General features: G+C 40.6%; 1 protein-coding gene across 1 annotated transcript in view; it reads left to right on the forward strand.

Moving 5' to 3' along the window:
• The window catches only part of acsl6 (acyl-CoA synthetase long chain family member 6), a 48,990-nt gene that overhangs the window by 15,821 nt on the left and 13,209 nt on the right, over positions 1 to 19,960 (forward strand). Inside the window, exons 2-10 of the mRNA XM_049592384.1 lie at positions 3,426 to 3,646; positions 6,186 to 6,300; positions 8,525 to 8,589; positions 9,836 to 9,937; positions 10,282 to 10,381; positions 11,233 to 11,411; positions 15,430 to 15,462; positions 16,344 to 16,395; positions 19,661 to 19,734. Coding sequence (XP_049448341.1) covers positions 3,426 to 3,646; positions 6,186 to 6,300; positions 8,525 to 8,589; positions 9,836 to 9,937; positions 10,282 to 10,381; positions 11,233 to 11,411; positions 15,430 to 15,462; positions 16,344 to 16,395; positions 19,661 to 19,734 — 941 coding nt within the window. The remainder of the gene's footprint in view (positions 1 to 3,425; positions 3,647 to 6,185; positions 6,301 to 8,524; positions 8,590 to 9,835; positions 9,938 to 10,281; positions 10,382 to 11,232; positions 11,412 to 15,429; positions 15,463 to 16,343; positions 16,396 to 19,660; positions 19,735 to 19,960) is intronic.

Consider the following 19,960-nt stretch of genomic DNA (forward strand, 5'->3'; position numbering starts at 1 on the left):
CGCATTGATGCAAAGATAACTGCAGTGTGGAAAAAATGAAGGACATTGGTCAGCACAATGTACAGATGATGTTATTCTAGAGGCATAAACAGGCTGTGAGACTGACAGCAATGACCAATCAGGAGAGGGGAAGTAGGTGTTCACACATGTTTCGTTCTAGAAATGATACTAAATAAACACAATGTTGATAATACCAATAAAAAATAGACTATTGATGTCTGGTCAATATTTTCTGGGTGAAGGGGGCTTAGACTCATGACCTCAATATCTTTAAAGTCCTGGCTGTCAGCAGCCTGTTTACACCACCTTCATCAGGTCTCGTGAATCAGGCAGAGATGGCTTGTTTCTCATCCTGTTGTTCTTGGTTAAATCAGTCTTGCATTTAGTTTTCATTGGTTTTGAAAGTCATGCATCTGGCTTCCTCAAACCTACTTTCACCTTATTGAGGGTTCATACTATTCAGCTTCCCTTTAGTAAACTAATAACAGTGCTTCGACTCAAAATAACAGGTGAATGAGGAAGTGAGCGTTCCCACGGCCTCACATACAGTATTTATGCCTAACAGCCACACTGGTCTGTGGCTCTGTGCATGTGGGAGACAGAGAGAGCGAGCTAGCAGACAGGAAGTGATTCTGATTGGCTGTTAGCTGCAGCAGTGCCCCTACGCCATTCGTTCGGTCAGGTGGTGCTGTCTCTGACTCATTTCCCGCGGGAGGGAAGGAAACCCTCCAGTCAGCGCTGCAGCCAGCCTCCCCCTCATATAAATTATGCATCTCACGGCTCGTGTGTGTGTGTGTGTGTATTTTATCTTCGTCTTTTTAGTCCCACCACTTCTCATTGCTGTAGTGTAGATAATCTATTCTGAGCGGCTTTTACTGTAAGAGCAAGAATGCGGGGGAAGACCCCTCAATTACATTCATGCGTTTCAGGTCACAGGTGGAGCAGTGAGGTCAAATTTATTCATAAAATGCTGTTATCAGACACGTCTGGCTCAAAGTGGTTTAAACTCAACCCTGGGAAACTTGTTGGAGGGTCTAGTTTTGAAAATACAGTATGGAGACTGTATGTATGGGCTTCCCCCTGCACTACTTAAATATGCAGTTAGACAAATCAAAACTGTAAACCTACTGCCCAGTCATAGTTGCATTTTTTTTTTTATCTGCATATCATCAGCTCGCAGAACTTAATGCCTTTAGAAATCATATAGAAATTTGCATATGTTACTTCTGCTTCTGAATGGAGTCTATGTATATATATATATATATGTATTTTTTTTGTTCTCCTTATAGAATTTGACCTATTGATGGTTTATTGTGATTTTTTTCTAATTATATCTGTTATATTCTCATTGTTTGCCTACTGGCCCTATTATGCAGGTTTCTAGTTATGAATACATTGTGTAGTGGAAGTTTTGCTTACATGCCTGCAGTCTGGCAAAAGGAGTGCTGATTAGCTCCACCCATGTCTGAGTAGGGCCTCATTTAGGCCACCTATGAACCCTGCAGCTTTATGCCCTGATGAAGGCCAGTGAGCATGGCCGAAACATGTTGGTGATATTAATGTTCATCATGAACTAGCCATTTAATAAAGGCCTTTTAACTTTTACACCAGAGAAGAGTTGCCTTGGATTTTGTTTTTTTCAAGCTGTACTACACGTCCTGACCAAAGAGCACCTTCCTGGATACCATGATACTGCAACCCACATGAGCACTTCATCTGCTGTTGTCTTCAAGCCTTTAGAAATCAGTCTTAGGAAAAACAGCTGCTGTGTAATTTCAGATTATTTCTATTTTGCAACAGCGGTGGTTCACAAACCTCAAAGCCATTATTTGAATATCTCTCCTGGCACACCTCAGTCATCTTAATAGGGTATTGATTAGGTATTGACTGATCATACCAGGACGCATAAAAACTGCAACTGAAAATCACAACCAAATACTGATTTTAAATCCCTTCTAATTTTTTTACATTCATGGATGGATTACTGAACAAGCCAAAGTGTCAGGCCCCCCAACCTTCATCTGCAAAATGTCACTCAAATTTATATCTAACATTGAGGAAGAGACTCAAAAGACTGAGATGCAAAGGAACTACAAGGAGACTCAAAGTAACTACAAAAAGTGGGAAAACAACCACAGAGAGACACAAAATGATAAAAAAATAATACATAAAATTACTTCAAGGTCACTACTAAGATAGGGAAACAACCACAAAGAGACATAAAATGACTACAGAGAGACAAACAAATACCTCAGACACACAAAGTGACTGAAAAAGACACAAAATTACTTCTAAGAGACTCAAAAAAGGTATAAAAAGTGGGAAAACAACCACAAAGAGACACAAAATTATCAAAAAAATACATAAAATTACTTCAGAGAGGTAGAAAGTCACTACTAAGATAAGCAAACCAACCACAAAGACACATAAAATGACTACAGAGAGACAAACAAGTACCTCAGACACACAAAGTGACTGAAAAAGACACAAAATTACTTCAAAGGGACTCAAAAAAGGTATAAAAAGTGGGAAAACAACGACAAAGAGGCACAAAAATTTCAAAAAAATATATAAAATTACTTCAAAGAGCTTCAAAGTCACCACTAAGATAGAGAAACAACCACAAAGTGACATAAAGTGACTACAAAGAGTACCTCAGACACACAAAGTGACTGAAAAAGACACAAAATTACTTCAAAGAGACCCAAAATAAGTACAAAAAGGGGCAAACAACCAAAAAATACATAAAATTACTTAAAAGAGCTTCAAGGTCACTACTAAGATAAGGAAACCAACCACAAAGACACATAAAACGAATACAAAGGGACAAACAAGTACCTCAGACACACAAAGTGACTGAAAAAGACACAAAATTACTTCAAAGGGACTCAAAAAAGGTATAAAAAGTGGGAAAACAACAACAAAGAGGCACAAAAATTTCAAAAAAATATATATAAAATTACTTCAAAGAGCTTCAAAGTCACTACTAAGATAAGGAAACCAACCACAAAGACACATAAAACGAATACAAAGGGACAAACAAGTACCTCAGACACACAAAGTGACTGAAAAAGACACAAAATTACTTCGAAGAGACACAAAATGACAACAAAAAGGGGCAAAACAACCACAAAGAGACAATGATTGACTACAAAGAGACACAAAACAACTACAAAGAGGCACAAAAAAAGGAGAGGTAAAAACCACCACAAAGTCTGTGTGTCTTGCTCTTATATAGGCGAGGTTGTGGTGATCTTTTGCATGTCTGTGCCCAGGGGCCCACTGTCTCCTTGTCTTTATTTTGGGAGGACACAAAATGTTTTTTTTCCACTGTGTCAATTTAGTATTCCATTCTTTATGACAAAGTGCCAAAATTGTTTTCAAAAACCACAAGTCAAAGAGTGTCCTCTCTCTCTCTCCTGCAGAGCTGAGTTCCACCCTGATGGAGAAGATGCAGGCCAAGGAGATGATGAGCGGCCTGAGGATACCGGAGATGGATGAGTTGGGACAGTTCTTTCGATCCCTGCCGACCTCCACGCTGGTGGGCATCGGCGCTCTGACTGCAGTGCTGGCGTATTGGTTGGCCACCAGACCCCGCCCCATCAAGCCACCCTGCGACCTGCTGCACCAGTCTGAGGAGGTGCTGGTAAGATGGCGCACACACACAGAATTGTAGTGGAGTTTTGTTCCTCGTACAATTCCAGTTGTAGTTTGTTGCACTCCCTAAGGTGCTCGCTCTACTACCATCCAGCTGCCAAAATCCAGTTAAGGAAATCTCTGAGTTGATAAAAAAAATGCTGATCCACTCATTGAGGTCACCTTCAGTTGTTATCATGCACTCACAGCAATGCACTTCATGAGCAGGAGGGAGTGCTTTGTGTTTTGTTTACCTTCCCTCTGGGTTTTACCTGTCAAAATATATTCCTGCTGCCCTCACCATCTGAACGGTGAAGCTTGTTTGGACGGCAGCCTGAGAGGAGGACCTGCCGACACTAACCCAGTCACTTCTGCGTGTACTCTATATTTTCATTTACACTGTGATTAAAGACACTTTTGAGCACCAGCCAAAAAGAAGGCAGTATAATAAACAGTTTAGTAAACACCCTATCATTGAGTGTCTGGCCTCTTGTCAGTGATAATAAATGTAATTTTCAGAAGGGTTTGGTGCATAATTAACAGAGCAATTTACATAACATTTGCACTAACATAATACTTTCATTAGACAGACATCATAGGCGGATTGTGACACAGTGGTCCCCTGGGCCTGGACGTAAAACAGACCCACAGAGTTGAAGTCTTACTGATAAACTGAGGGGATTAACACTCACTTAAAATGTATCATGATGCTTTCTTTCTTGAGAGAGAAATTATTGTTGGGGCTCTGTTATTGACATGAATGACGACGCCCTTTAACAATAAATGCAAAGTTCATGACAGCAACTTCCCGCAGAGGCTCTGGCTCAGGGGTCCTCTGACCCCTTGGGCCCCTGGGCCCGGTAGGCTCATCCAGCAATACACCTGTGGTCATTACAGAACGCACATTAACCAACTTCATCAAATGTGTTGTTTTATGGTTGAAAAAAGTGACATCATTATCCTTTGACCTCCATTTCTGAAACAAAACCCTTCACACACACACGCACACACACACACAGACACACACACACGCACACAGACACACACACACACACAAGAGAATTCCTTGTAATAAACACCCGCAAACACACAACCATGCTGACTGTGGGCGAGGTAACATCTGATGACGTCATGTTGTCGGGAGACCGTGCGCTCAAACCAAGTTTGGGTTGTTGCTGGTAGTTTTTGTTAATAGCTTGCAGGCGCTCGGAGGGGTTCTTTCCAACATTTAAATATCAACACCCGTGTTCTCTGGCACATCTTTATACTTTCCCTCACAGTGATGACACTCTTTACGGCCATTTAAGCACAGCAGGACTCCATCTGGAGTGATGTTGCGTACTGTCAAGCCGCAATTACACATGGCAGATCTGCTGGCTGCATTTTGTGCAACCAGCATCTGACTGTTGCAAAATGACCGGCTTCACAATAATAGAGTTACCATAGCATAACACCTGACAGCAGGAGGGGAAGAAGTCTTGTTGCTCCGCTTAATCAGGTGCCTGTGACACCTTTCAAATGTGTGTGAGAAAGTGACAGTCACAAAGACACGAGAAAAGGATGACGCTGTATTAAATTAAGATGCTGTGTTAAATTAAAACACACATGCGGTCCCACTTAGCTGTTGACACCAGTAATGCTGAGCCAGCAGTGGTGAACACTTTAATTTGACCCTGTTTTTACTTTAAATTCATAATCTGTACTCATTATTATTAATAAAAATATGTTGTTAACATCGTCTCTGCCTTAAAACCATCATAAACATTTACATCAAAGTCACATAAATGATAAAAATGTAAACAAAGGACTCCTGCCCACATTGCTCTGTGCGTCCAAAATCTTGTTTTGACATCTTGGCTGTGGGTGCAACGCGCCCTCGTCTTACCTCATCCTGGTTTACCTTAACCACCATCCCAACCAAACCAGATACACACTGTTCTTTACACACACACCACAGCCTCGTGCCTGCTCACTGGCAAGTGACGCTGGCACCACTTGTACTCAATGTGAAACTCCTTTGAAATGCTTTTTGTGGCTATGAGGGGTTTTTTTCCCGTAAACTAAGAAGGTGTTCAAAGTAGTGTGTGTCCTGGGTACCTGACAAGCACACACATGCAAGCAACACACTCATGAGTTTCATTTATGCCAGGCCACATAATCTTTTCAACATAAATGACTCATTTTCCAAGAAGGAATTTTGCTTCGACTGTTCTCTGTCTTTGTTTAATGGACTGTAATCGTCCAGAATGTGTCACCAACGTACACACCGGGGAAAGGAAACAAAGCAACGCGGAAGCTCAGATATTTTTATATGCATTTGTGAGCTGACAAAAGAGATGGATTGTCATTTGAAGAACAAGGGAAACTAGTTTCCTCTCACTCTCCCTCAGGCTTTTGTGTCTATTTAACACCGTTTTTATGATGGGGAGTAATTAGATCTGTTTGGGGTTTCATTCATTGCTCAAGTTTGGAGAAAAAAAGTTGTGGAAAAAGACTTATGGTATGACATTGTCTTTCTTTCTCTCTATCTCCTTTTTTTTTTGCACCAGCATGAAGATGGAGGTCGCCGCTCCATGATGGGTGACAGCTCCAAGCTGCTGACTCATTACCACGATGATGCCAGGACCATGTACGAGGTCTTCCAGAGAGGCCTCCACATATCTGGTGTGTAGCGTGTGAAGTTTCAAACAAGCACTCACAAACACAAATACAGACAGATATTCACACTCTTACTCATGCATACAGAGAGCTGAGGAGTGTTTCTTTCATCCTTTCATTCATTCAAAACCATGCCTACCTAATCGATAAATTAATAGCAGATAGATAATAGCACATAGGACATAGATGTTACAAACATATAACACAGAATAAAAATGAATAGATAAAATATAAAGAGGCTCATTTAAATCTGTCCAAACTGTGTCTTTTTACAGTTTATCCACCAAAATCCAGATGAAAGAATCTCAGATTTGATGAAAATATATTCTGAGTCTAATGCAGTAATGATCGTCCTGCCCCTAAAAGCAGTAGCACATTATAAATAGTATATATTTATACTTCTCATTTTTGAAATCAGTAATGAGTTCCCCTGAGTCGTAGCCATGGATGCATGATCAAAACCTCATGGGAGCATTCAGTTACTAAAACACCCATGCGGGAAGTGACTGCTGACAATACTGTCACTGTTTTATCTTGATTATAAATGACAGTGTGCTTCAATCAGACTGCCCAGTACATTAGTGGATTTCTATTTAGATTATGGACAAAACTGCAGTATCATGTCTCAACTTTTCAGATGAGCGAAAACCATCAGTGGGAAATAGATACATATAATTCATTTATAAAGATATAAAAAATGAGCCCAAAGTGAGACACATTTACAAATACATAAATGCTTATCAGGGCCTTCCAGTGTGTGTGATCTCACCTATTTTGTCATCACACAGAAGTTGTCAGACTGCTAGATGCACAGTACACACACACTGCGATGCTGTACGTATCTTATTTGACGACAGCATGAACAAACCTGATGCTGGAGGTAAAATGAATCCTCTGGTTGCCAGGGTGATGGCCAGCATTGCTCATGGTAGCAGCGTCAGGGCTCACAGCCAGGGAGTATAAAGTGACTAAATGACTGACTCACGGTGCAGAGATATTCCCACGTATTGGCACTTCATCCACACCTCTCCCTGCTGGGCTTCATCTTCAGAGGTGACTCACTTATTGTGTTGCCATATTTAGACTAGTGTCAGTTATATTTCTAGTGCATAAAACAGTGCCTTATTAAAGTGAATGATTTAGTACTCAAGCTAGAGGATATCCCATGAACATAAGTCAAACATTTGGATATAGAAAACTGTGTTTTATGATATTCATCTTTTTTTTTTTGTTTTTTGTTTTTTTAAAGATTATTTTTTTGGGCTTTTTGCCTTTAATGGACAGGACAGATTGAAATGGGGTGAGAGAGAGAGTGGGGGTTGACATGCAGCAAAGGGTTGCAAGCCGGAGTCGAATCTGCGACCGCTGCAGCAAGGCATCGCCTCTGTACATGGGGCACCGGCACATCCACCACGCCACCGACGCCCCTTATGATATTCATCTTTAAGCTTTATGCCTTTTTGGTGGACTTGTTAGCAAATTGCATATCTTAATATCCAGTCATTCAGAGTTGCGTTTGTGTTCACCTGATGAATGTAAATCCAATATTCACCCTGCTGTTAGCCCTGTTTTTGGGTGCCACCAACTCATCAAAAAAATATATATATTCAGCTCTTTAGCTGATAAATGCTTCACAACACTCACCATCTAGTCACTAACTGTCTGACTGCTGTTTGGTGCTGAGCAGATGAGGTGTAGTAGGTTTTTAAAGGTGCCCGCTGCAGAAATCTACGCCGTGAGAGCAGTGAGAGTGAACCAAAACAGTGAAGGTGTGAGCGGGACAGCTAAACAATGATCTGAAACTCACTATAAAGCTCTGTACGAACAAGAGGAGCTGCAGATTTGGGTTATAAATAATTCTTTGAAGCTATGAGTGACCCTGCTCACATAGTTCTTACATTGTCATTTGAATCATTGTTATTATAAAACAAAGCGATTACAGCCTTTTAACGTCTGTTTTAAGATCAGATGGTAAAATAAGATAAAACTTTATTAATCCCACACTGGGGAAATTCACACATTACAGCAGCTTAAGCCTTGGATGGTTTGACTCTGTGACATTAGGACTGTTCATTCTACTGTTGACCAATCACAGAAAAGTCTTCTGAATTACCCTGCTGATAGTGTTTGGGTCATGTGTTTTGAAGTGTAATGCTCGGCCCACCTGGAAAACTTTTACATCAAAGTGGTGTCTGAATTGTAAAATGTTGTGTCACTGTGTGTTCAACAGGTGATGGACCTTGCCTAGGCTCCCGGCTCCCTAACCAGCCTTACAAATGGATATCCTACAAAGAGGTCAGTGCTATTTTTGTCACAATGATAGGTACAATGGGGAGTGGGAGAGAGAGAGACATTATCATATGTCTTTGCCATGGTAAAAAAAAAAATCTGTGTAAGATACAAATGGTATTTTCCACATCCTAGAAAACAGCTTTGTAAAGACATTTAATGAGCTGTCATCTTCCCATTCAGTCCGTTTAAGTAACTGTAACAGGTGTAGTTTTGCAACCTGTGCACCACACAGGCTTTGTGGCACCAAATCTGCCAAGCAACCAAGCCTGGTGCTGCCACGACAGCCCACTGACAAACTACAGTCTGCAGACACTGCTATATATAGATCACTGCCAGCCTAGAAATGTGCGGGAGTGCTGGTAACTTACTGAAAAGTCAGATCTGTCTGGTTGTTAGATCACTATCTTGCCAGACTGGCTTTGGAGTATTGTTAGGAATCATTGCCCTTTTGTGCTGCAGCAACACTGATAACGTATGAAATCTGCAGGCTTTGTTACAGCTTATGCTAGCATCTCCTACATGAGACAGATAGTGTGTTTTGGGAATTTTAGAACAAGACTCAATGTGATCTTTTGGGAAAAGCTTGAAGGGGAATTTTATCCAGACAAGTGGTGTAAAAATCATCAAGGTAAATCAGTGCCTAAGGCGAGGAGTCTATTATGCAACCTTAGACATTTATTAATGACACCATGTTACTTGACAAGAGAGAGGTGGGTGGAAGTTTTGTTTTTGTGAAGTCATTTCACTGTAATTCCCAGTAAAGCCAGACAAGTCCAGGTTGGAAAAATAGTGTGCAAAATTTCCGGGGAGACGTGGGTGGCACATTCTTGTCCGGCAACTTTCTTTGCCGTCTTGGCACAGTGACATACATCCTGTTTTCACTGATGTCTTTCGTAATCACAGTAACTCATGGAAATTATAGTTTGTGAATTCAACAGTTTACACAATAGAAGGTCATTCTTTTCTCCAGAAATGAAAACCACGGATTTTTTAAAAGTGGGCTTAACACTGAGGAGATGATCTGTGATTGTTATTGTTTTTTATAGCTGAGGCGTGGTAACAAATAAAGTCCACACTCAAACCCTGAACATATGGGAGCATTCCTGCTTCTATAACTGCTTCCCGAAAAACTGAAAAGCAAAAAGAGGTGACAAAATATGTGTTGTTCAAGAAGTCTAGAAGAGCAGCTCAGCAATTGTTTTGTTCCACCTGGTCTAATCAGCTGTTGTCCCGTCTTCCTACTCCGCAGGTGACAGCCCGGGCTGAGCATCTGGGCTCAGGCCTTCTGCACCAGGGCTGCCAGCCCAACCCCAACCAGTTCATTGGAGTGTTCGCACAAAACAGGCCAGAGGTGATTCTCACTCTTTGTCTCAGTCTCTCAATCTTTACTTGTCGTTCTGTCTTTCTCGCTCTATCTCCTCGACTCTGTTTCTCTTCACTGTATCACCCAGTGGCTCAGACATGCTACATAGAAACTGTTTTACAGATGGTATCATTCACACAGACCACTAATGTAAACACAAACGCATGCACACTCAAAAGCTGTACACTCTTCTGTTAGTGTCTTCACATTGAGATCCTCTTTGTATTTCTCTTGCTTTTTTAGACCCTAAAATATAACATAAATATAGGAGTATGTGTTCTGAATGAACTCTAACCCCTGACCTTTGACCCCTGACTTGTGTGTTATTTCAGTGGATCATCTCAGAGCTAGCTTGCTACACTTACTCCATGGTGGTGGTTCCCCTGTATGACACACTGGGTCCAGATGCCATACGGTTCATCATTAACACTGGTAAGGACACCCGCAGTCATACTCCTCATACAAATGCCAACTAGCAGCCGTGCTAACACCTATCAGTATTCAGGAGTGACAGTGTCTTCTCGCCCTGCAAAGTTTTGTAGGCTAAATACAACAAACAAACTTCTCCCTTTGGAAAAAATAAACTACATACCCCGCAGCAAATGTTTATTTAAGAGTTTTTTAACTCACAGATACAGCTTGTGTCTGTACTTTCTGAAACAGCAACTCACATCAGCAAGGGTGTAGGTTTCATTTCAACATTGGGAGGGACACATATGAACTCATCAACACATCATTTTTTGCATTCTGGTGGATTTTTTTGCAACACTTTGTGTGTTTTCTGCATCAGTTTCTGGTGTAAACGTGTTTAATTTTGTCAAAATGAACATCCTCTGCTACTTTCATGTTTTTATTGGGGGTGACAAATGCACATGTTCTGAATATTGAGGTGTATGCGTCTACTGCGCCCCCTGTGAAATCTACAACTATGCATATCAGTGACTGACTCAAGCAGTAGCTTTAGCAGTGCAGCTCCCCTCACTGGTGAGTGAGAGCAGCGTTGTCAGCTCAGCCATGATACACAGTGTGTTACTCTCTGGAAAAAAGCCATTCAAACTGTCATGATGTGATAACTCTGCTGCAAACGGGGGAGCTTCTGAGTCACTGACCTTATAAACACAGCTCATGCAGACCTGATTTTGTATTGAACTGACCGCAAATTTCAGCTGAATTCCCCCCTCCACGTCTGTGCCTTTTTGTTCTGTTTTGTTCCTTTTCGTTTTCTTATTCTGCTGATATTCACACAAGGGTGCATGTGCTCTTGTGTGCTTGTGTCGTTTCAGCTGACATCTCCACGGTCATCTGTGACAAAGTGGAGAAAGCTCAGGTGCTTCTGGAGAACGTGGAGCGGAAGGAGACTCCGGGTCTGCAAAGAATCATCCTGATGGATGACTTTGACTCCGCCCTCGTGGAGCACGGCAAGAGCTGCGGCGTCCACGTTCAGGCCATTCAGGAAGTTGAGGTATGACATGGTTACAGCCGGGTGTATTTTCAAAGTTTGCTGCACTCTAGCTTCATCTAAACTCAATATGTTAGAGATGCACTGAAATGAAAATTTGTGGCCGAAACCGAATAAAATTAAGTTCTGAGTAGTATCACTATACCACAGCAAAAATGAGGCAGATGTGCCTTTTGTCATTTATAAAAAGATAAATCACTTTTCTATAATACATCAATGATATTTCAGTGGAATAAATTACTTATTGACTTATTCATACTTCAAAAACAGCATCAATAAGTGATTAACATAGGGGGGATCAAAATAAAATAAATAAATGAAATAAAAATCAACCAGCCACCCTCCTCCTCTGACAAGTAAAGAACAGTCCCTTCAGTGTGGTGAGGTTTGTGGACCGTTACCTGCTACACAGACAGAAATGTGAACGGCTTGTTTCTCCTCTGACATGTCACATACCTGTGTGTTGCCACGGCTCAGCTGTCCAGGTACTTCTGGGCAGTCATGACACCAAGAGGAAATTATTGGACCTTGAGCTGGGCTTCTCCGTCGCCGGTAAGCCGTTATCTTGCGCTGCGGAGCACTATGGCTGCCGTATTTGACAAGAATACGTATTCCTGTCTGTGTCTGTGACCCCCGTTCAACCCACAACCGGCAGGATTCGCCTTTCGTTTCTGCTGCAGGTTGAAATCTGTACTCGCACAGCGTGCTCCTGAATGATTTCTTTTGCTCGCACAGAACTATTTTTAGTCGCAAATGCGAGTAAAATGCTCGCACCGTAGAGCTCTGTAGTGGAAAACAAATCACTGCCAACAAGTAAAAAGAAAGAAATAATAACTTTCACTGCTCAAAGATACTCAATAGCTCAGCTAATACCTGAAATGTCACTGGAAAACAAACCACAGCAGCAGCATATTGAGTGCCAGGTGGCCAGCGCGCACTGTTATTGGACGGCGCGTGGACACTCACCCTCATTGCTGTGGTAGCATCTCCCTTGTACGTCTGCACAATCAAACAGTTCAATTTTTTAAACTGCATTTCTACAGCAGGAGATCAGGCACAAATTAAAACATGTTGAGATACAGTCATCAAAATGCAGTTGAACAAGGTTCCATGTAATGTAGAAATGTCTAAAAATACTTTAAAGTATACTACGCAGGATTGTCGTTACTGTTTGTAAAGACGCTCGCCAGCGAAATTGCATGTTGAAGCCAACTCCACATTCACTCTCATTTGGCGTTTTGCCTCGCTACATTTACATATTTTACAACAGCACAACAGTATGACTCTTTGTTGTGTTTCTGGACAGCAGTGGAGATCTAAGGCTTCATCAGGCCGACACTTTGGTCTTTTAATATTTACAATTGACATTATTGACACTGGAACATTTTATATTTGTTTATCTTTTAACTCTGTTGATTGATAATCATAGACCAGCAAATACAGCCTAATTAAACATATGCTGTGTAGGGCTACATTACTGCACAGTTTTCACATCCATCTTGTGGACTGCAGCAATGCCATCAAGAGTTGAAATTCCATCAACAGCCAGTCAAAACAAACTGATGTTTAGATTTGGTCTGTACACGGTCAAATACTATGGTGTTTTTTCTGACATGTTAGTAAGATCTTTATCTGCTCCTCTGTGGCTCTGCAGAATCTGACAAATGGGGCAGTTCACAAACACCAGCACAAAATCAATCCACCATCATGTTTTGTTATGCCTCCATGTCTGAGCTGGACATTTACAGTAACTGCACTGCTCTTTTCATTCCTGTGACTGTTAATGCTTCATTAGAACAATCACAACAAACTGACATGTGAAACTGGTCCAGCAGATCAGTTTAGCTTCCATCGCAACGGCCGGCTAAAGATAGATGCAGATTTCTTTCGTTCTCTCTGAACACATCATAAAAACAAAGAGCGAGAGAAGGGAGAAAACACTTTGCATGCTCAAAAAAAATAAACAGGTTTTATTGCCCCGTGAGGAAGTTCCAGTGAGTTGAGTCACAGGAAAGTAGCTGGCTGTCACATCTGTGCATAACTGTCATTTTTCTGTCATGATCAGCTTTCATGGGTGTGTCTAAAATGTGCCGATTTGACAGACACCCAGGTAATCAGGTTTACCAGGTGGCTTCAAAGAAATGAGAGGAATTATTGCAAGCGTGACTGAACGCTGACTTGAAATCACACATTTCAGCACATGCAGGCGGATGCACGAAAGCATATCTGTTTTCCACCAACATGGAACCACACTTTGACCTCTGTCTTTGGTTTAGAAATTGAAGTGACAGAACTCAGAAGACACTAATTATTTAAGGAGACATGGTAAAATAACAATAAAGATATGTCTGATCATGGATGGATTACTGAATGGTACCAGGCATGGCCCAGTTGTTAGGGGCCTTCACCTGCAAAATGTCACTCAAATTAACATGTACAGATCAAGAAGAGACTGAACATGACCACAAAGAGATGCAAACAAACTGTAATTAGACACAAAATAAATACAAAAAAAGAGGCAAAACAACCACAAATTATCTCAAAGAGACAATTAATGACCAAACTCTCCCTGAAAATGTTCCTAAAGATCCTAAATGACCTCAAAGAATCACAAGAATCACAATGACTTCAGTAAGGAACAAATTACCTCAGAGAGACAATAAATTATCTCAACAACACACAAAATTACCAGAAAAGACACAAATGTACCTCAAAGAGACCCAGAATTACCTCAGAGAAACACATAATGACCAAAAAAAACCAACAACATAACCCTAAAGACACAAAATGACCTCAAAGAATCACAAAATGACTTCAGAGAGACATAAAATGACCTGAAAAAGACACAAATGTACCTCAAAGAGACCCAGAATTACCTCAAAGAAACACATAATGACAAAAAAACAACAACAAAATAACCCTAAAGACACAAAATGTACTCAAAGAATCACAAAATGACTTCAGAGAGACATAAAATGACCAAAAAAGACACAAATTTACCTCAGAGACCCAAAATGACCTCAAAGAAACACATAATGACATAACACAATAAAAAAATAACCCTAAAGACACAAAATGACCTCAAAGAATGACAAAATGACTTCAGAGAGACATAAAATGACCTGAAAAAGACACAAATGTACCTCAAAGAGACCCAGAATTACCTCAAAGAAACACATAATGACAAAAAAACAACAACAAAATAACCCTAAAGACACAAAATGTACTCAAAGAATCACAAAATGACTTCAGAGAGACATAAAATGACCAAAAAAGACACAAATTTACCTCAGAGACCCAAAATGACCTCAAAGAAACACATAATGACATAACACAATAAAAAAATAACCCTAAAGACACAAAATGACCTCAAAGAATCACAAAATGACTTCAGAGAGACAAAAAATTACCCGAAAAAGACACAAATGTACCTCAAAGAGACCCAGAATTACCTCAAAGAAACACATAATGACAAAAGAACAACAAAATAACCCTAAAGACACAAAATGTACTCAAAGAATCACAAAATGATGTCAAACAGACATAAAATGACCAAAAAAGACACAAATTTACCTTAAAGAGACCCAAAATGACCTCAAAGAAACACATAATGACAAAAAAACAACAAAATAACCCTAAAGACACAAAATGAGCTCAAAGAATCACAAAATGACCTTAGGAAGGAACAAAATTACTTCAGAGAGACATAAAATAATTTTAAAGAGTCACAAAATGACAAAAAAAAAAGACACAAAACTACCCCAAAGACATACAAATGTACCTCAAAGACACACAAATCAACTACAAAGAAACACAAACAACAACAAAAAAGACACAAGCCGCCACAAAGTCTGTGTCTAGCTCCTCTGTAGGAGACGTGGTGAGGCCTTTACATATCTGTACCCAGCAGCACATTACACAGTCCTCCTCTGTGTCTGATAATATACTTGTTTAATGTCATTTATGCATAAAAAGTGCCAAGTCCCCTTGTAATAGTTATTTTCATGTGTTTCTCTTACAGGCTCTGGGCAGAGAGCACCACAGAAAACCTGTAGTAAGTACTAATTCAAGGTTTCACTGTACATAGAGGAAGGTAAAACATTTTTAGCAATGCTAGCGGCATGGCTCTGGCGATGTCGGTCTGTTGGTTGGTCACACTTTTTGGTTCGTTAGTACATTACTAGCATACTAACACGCTAAAGTAAGATGATGAACATGGTAGCTAAACATTATAAACATCAGCATGTGTCATTGTGAGCATGTTAGCAGTTAGCATGCTGATGTTAGCATTTAGCTCAGAGGACACCTGTGCCTAAGTACAGCCTTGCAGAGCCACTAGCATGGCTGTAGCATCTTAGTCCTGTCTTGACTGTAAATGCGATAAGTCACTTATTTTTGGTGTAAATATGAATTTTGATTATCAGCACATGTAATTGAACTTGTCTAGAGCCAACTGGTGACATTCTCTTATCAATAAATACATAACACTGTGCTGCTGAAAGCTTTTGCATTTGTGGTTCTGTCCAAAATAAAAATTTGTAACACAATAAATGTTATGGTTTCATTTACATTTTGCCAGAGTTCACAAATCAAACACAATTTATCCCCAATCCTGTGGCTACTGGCTCTTAGCCAGCTAATCACATAGGCTGAAAATCAGGAAGATAAACAGTGACTGCATTAAATACACATTAAATAAACATTATTGCTGACAGCTTTTTGGCACCTTACCCATGAACCAAGCACGTACTACTGTTCAAATTATGATAGTGGGAAGGAGCCAGAGCCAGTGACTATAAACGCGGCATGTATCTACATACAGTATAAGCATTTAACATTCCTTATAGTGACGGGTGTCGGTGCAAGTAGAAGTTTGTCTAATGATAAGTAATAAGTAAATCTAATGGTCTGTATGATACCATTTTGTCTCCACAGCCACCAGCACCAGACGACCTGTCCATTGTGTGTTTCACCAGTGGAACCACAGGTAAACATTGTGTAAACAGTGTGTAAAGCATGTGTTATTTGTGTTCGGTGCTGAGTTATTCAGGAACATGAGCAATGCATCATACAGGGGCTAAGTGGCTGACAATGCTATCAGTATCATTTTACATTTAAAGCAAATTTAGATTTGGTTCATAAAGTATATGAAAATGCAGTATTTGGATGAAAATCTTTATTTTGTGCTTCTGTTAAAGTACTTCCCTGTGATGATCTGTGTCCATCCCCATGCGAAACATACCTAATTTGGCACCATGCGAAGCCACACAACATAGTATGCCCCAGTATAATTAGCTGACACCACACCTTTAACAAGGTTTCCCTCGCTGATGTCAGTCCGAGCAATGTTTTCAGCTCACTGATCTGATCCTGCTGCCCTAAATTTCAGTCAAACAGTAATGTGCTCTCTGACTCATAATCAAATATAATCTTTGTTCTCTGTGTCGGTTATGTATTTTAAGTTATAACACATAGTTAAACAAGATTTTGTGAATACATATAACACTGCAGAGCTGCCGAGGTAACCAATAACACACTTATTCCGCATTGTTAGGTAAAGGTTGGACAGGACAACCTGCTGATGACACACCCGTTCCTTTCATAACATTTATTCTTTATTGAGATTTCTGAGTTGAAAAGTTCAAGCGGAGACACCAATCAAGCCATTTACTGATAACATTGTGTGTTGGCTGCAACATCAGTCACTTCCCTCTGCTTCCTAGCTGTTGATCCCATGTGACTCAGTGGACACCGGGTGCACTGACACTATTTGGTTAAGGCAGTTTGCCAGGTCAAACTGGGACCACCCTGGGATCATCCACGCCAAAGATAAAAGCTCCCATGACATTGTTGTGTGCAAACGTTTGATTGATACTAATAAAACTAAGCGTATGCAAACACTGTAAATCCTTTAAGCGTGTGCATTTTCTCAAGGTTTGGATCTCATGATAAAGACAAGAGTTTGTAGGGAATGTCTAAGAACTTCATTTGTATAATACATTAAATGCAGTGTACAGTCATTTCTGTGTAGTACATTTTGATTTTCTTTGTCAAGAAAAACATAAAACCACATTAAAATGCACATTTACAACAGGGGAGCTCTCTGATGGCTGAGATTTTGAGGTGAAGCAAACACTCCATTGGAGGGGGAGACAAGATGACAGGCATTTACTGTAAATGAATCCAGCTTCTTCACAGCAGCAGAGTGAACTTGCGCCCTCTTTTCATTATATAAATGTCCACTCCGGATTCCCCAGCATGCCAGAGGGCGGCACATTAGAGTGAGTGAGGAAGCGCCGCTTGTTTTTCGGGAGGTCTTATCCTACAACCATCAGACCAGAACAAATGCCAGTTCATGTCAGGACGCACTGGTGTCAGTTTACATATGACACCAGCCACAGCTCTGTGAGACCCTGAAAATGCTGCCACCTGCTGGCTTTAAGTAAGGCATGCAGCCACTCCAACATAGAGTTAAATTTCTGCATACCTCTCTCCTTTTCTTGAGAATTCCCTCCGTCTTTGTTGCGACATCTATTCAGCCCTGAGCTTAAAACAACATTGTTCACAGCTGCGGTAATCAGATGATGCGTCTGGAAAGAGGAACGTTTTGTTGAAGAGTCATTGCTTCATAGACTGAGTGTGTGTAGAAAAGACTAAGCAATGCAATTACATTACAGTAAGTGGGAACAAATCTGTTAATTTTAGGCTGCTGTAGGAATTGCCAAACACTTGAGAAAGACATGATTTTCTTTTGATTTCTAAATTTTCACCTGAAGTAACAGTGGCACGTGGCTTCAAAACACAGTCTGGTAATTCAAGTAAACATTTATTTGACCGTGTATTTAAAGATTTTAGAGGCAAACAATCAATATTCCTAAATTTTGATACTTTATAGGCATGGATGGATTACTCAACAGGCGTATCGGGCACAGGCCCAGTGGCCCAAAGTTTCAGGCCCCCCCCCAGCCTTCGTCTGCAAAGTGTTACTGAAATTACCGACCAGGAAGAGACTTGAAAGTACCACAAAGAGGCACAGAAAGATCACAAAGAGATGCAAAGACACACAGAACAACCGAAAAAGACACAAAATGACCTCAAAGACCTCCACCCGAGGGGCCCATTGTCTCATAATCCACCCATGTGAATAGGATTAAATTAGTAATTCATTTTGGCAATAACAATTTAGCAGTCTTTACAACAGATAGACAACACATATACACATTATGTACAGAGTGTGTGCACAGCTGGACCACACCTGCTGTTGGCCCTCAGTGCAGGTTTTAAAGTGTGCAAATAAAAGACATAATTAAAAAGGGTGAAACAATTTCAAGAGGTCACGTCTCATTTTGGAAAGCTGATCTACTGAATTGAATTATATTCTAAATTTTGCTCCCCCACCGCAGTCGACAGCCTACAGCCTACAGTATGTCTCTGCATTGAGCAGATGTGTAAATATAGACAGCACAGGTCGTAGACATGGTTGACGCGGGCTTTGTGAAAGATTCGCAAACTACACCTGTGTTCAAAGAAGAACTCATGTTAAATTAAAAATGGTGCCATTTGTAACAGGCTGTATGACCTCAAAAATATAAACCCATCTCTGTCATGATTGCACACATCGTGCACCTGACCCATATAGGTAGGACCACACCATTTCACATATCTGCGATGTATGTAAATGCATATAACTTGTATTGTCAGTGTTATAAGTTCATAAATAAACTGTTGTATTTGATCCAATTGAAGGGTTAACCATAGACCTTATCATGGGCCCTCCCTTGGCCTTGGGCTGGGGTAGTCTGTACCCGTGACCCCCCCGATGGCGTGCCTGCTTATTGATATTTTTGTCATAGGTATGCAATGATGGTTGTTGGGTAACATGCATGTTTATGTTGCCTAGTGTCAACTCTGTTTGATCAAACATAAAAGTGGCAGTAAGAAAGGACAAGAGAGAAACAAACAGGAGGAAGAGGTCGCAAAGGTCCCTAAATTAGATTCCCGTCACTTATTTAAAAACAGTTGCAGTGGTGTGTGTGCGCGCGCCTTATCACTGCGGCCCGTGCTAACCACCTTCCGCCGCTGACTTTTAGTATCACACCTGATTGTACACTACTTAACAGCATGTAAAGACAAATCATTCCCAGGTTCCAAGAATAATATTCAAAGGAATTTCTGCAGAACCGAGGTTTGCTCACTATGTTGAGGGCAATGTCACTTCATTGTGTGTGTGTGTTTTCTGTCTGCTTACACAGGAAACCCAAAAGGAGTCATGCTCACCCATGGGAATGTGGTGGCAGATTTCTCCGGCTTCCTCAAAGTAACAGATGTGAGTGACATTGTCTTCTATTGTCCCTTTCCTGGGAAATCTTTTAAAGCAGTCCCCCAGACATCATTCAGTCAGTGGAGATGATTTCAGCAAGATTTCTGACTTGTTAAGTGATTCATCAGTCTAGTTTTATTGTGTTTTTACTTACCCTGCAGCTTCTAGTTTTCTTAAAGTGTTTGTGTTGCAAAATAATTTTAAGGTCATCTGATTCTTTCCTGTTTCTGTC

Source organism: Epinephelus fuscoguttatus, linkage group LG12 (assembly GCF_011397635.1).
Source record: "Epinephelus fuscoguttatus linkage group LG12, E.fuscoguttatus.final_Chr_v1".
Classification (NCBI taxonomy): domain Eukaryota; kingdom Metazoa; phylum Chordata; class Actinopteri; order Perciformes; family Serranidae; genus Epinephelus; species Epinephelus fuscoguttatus.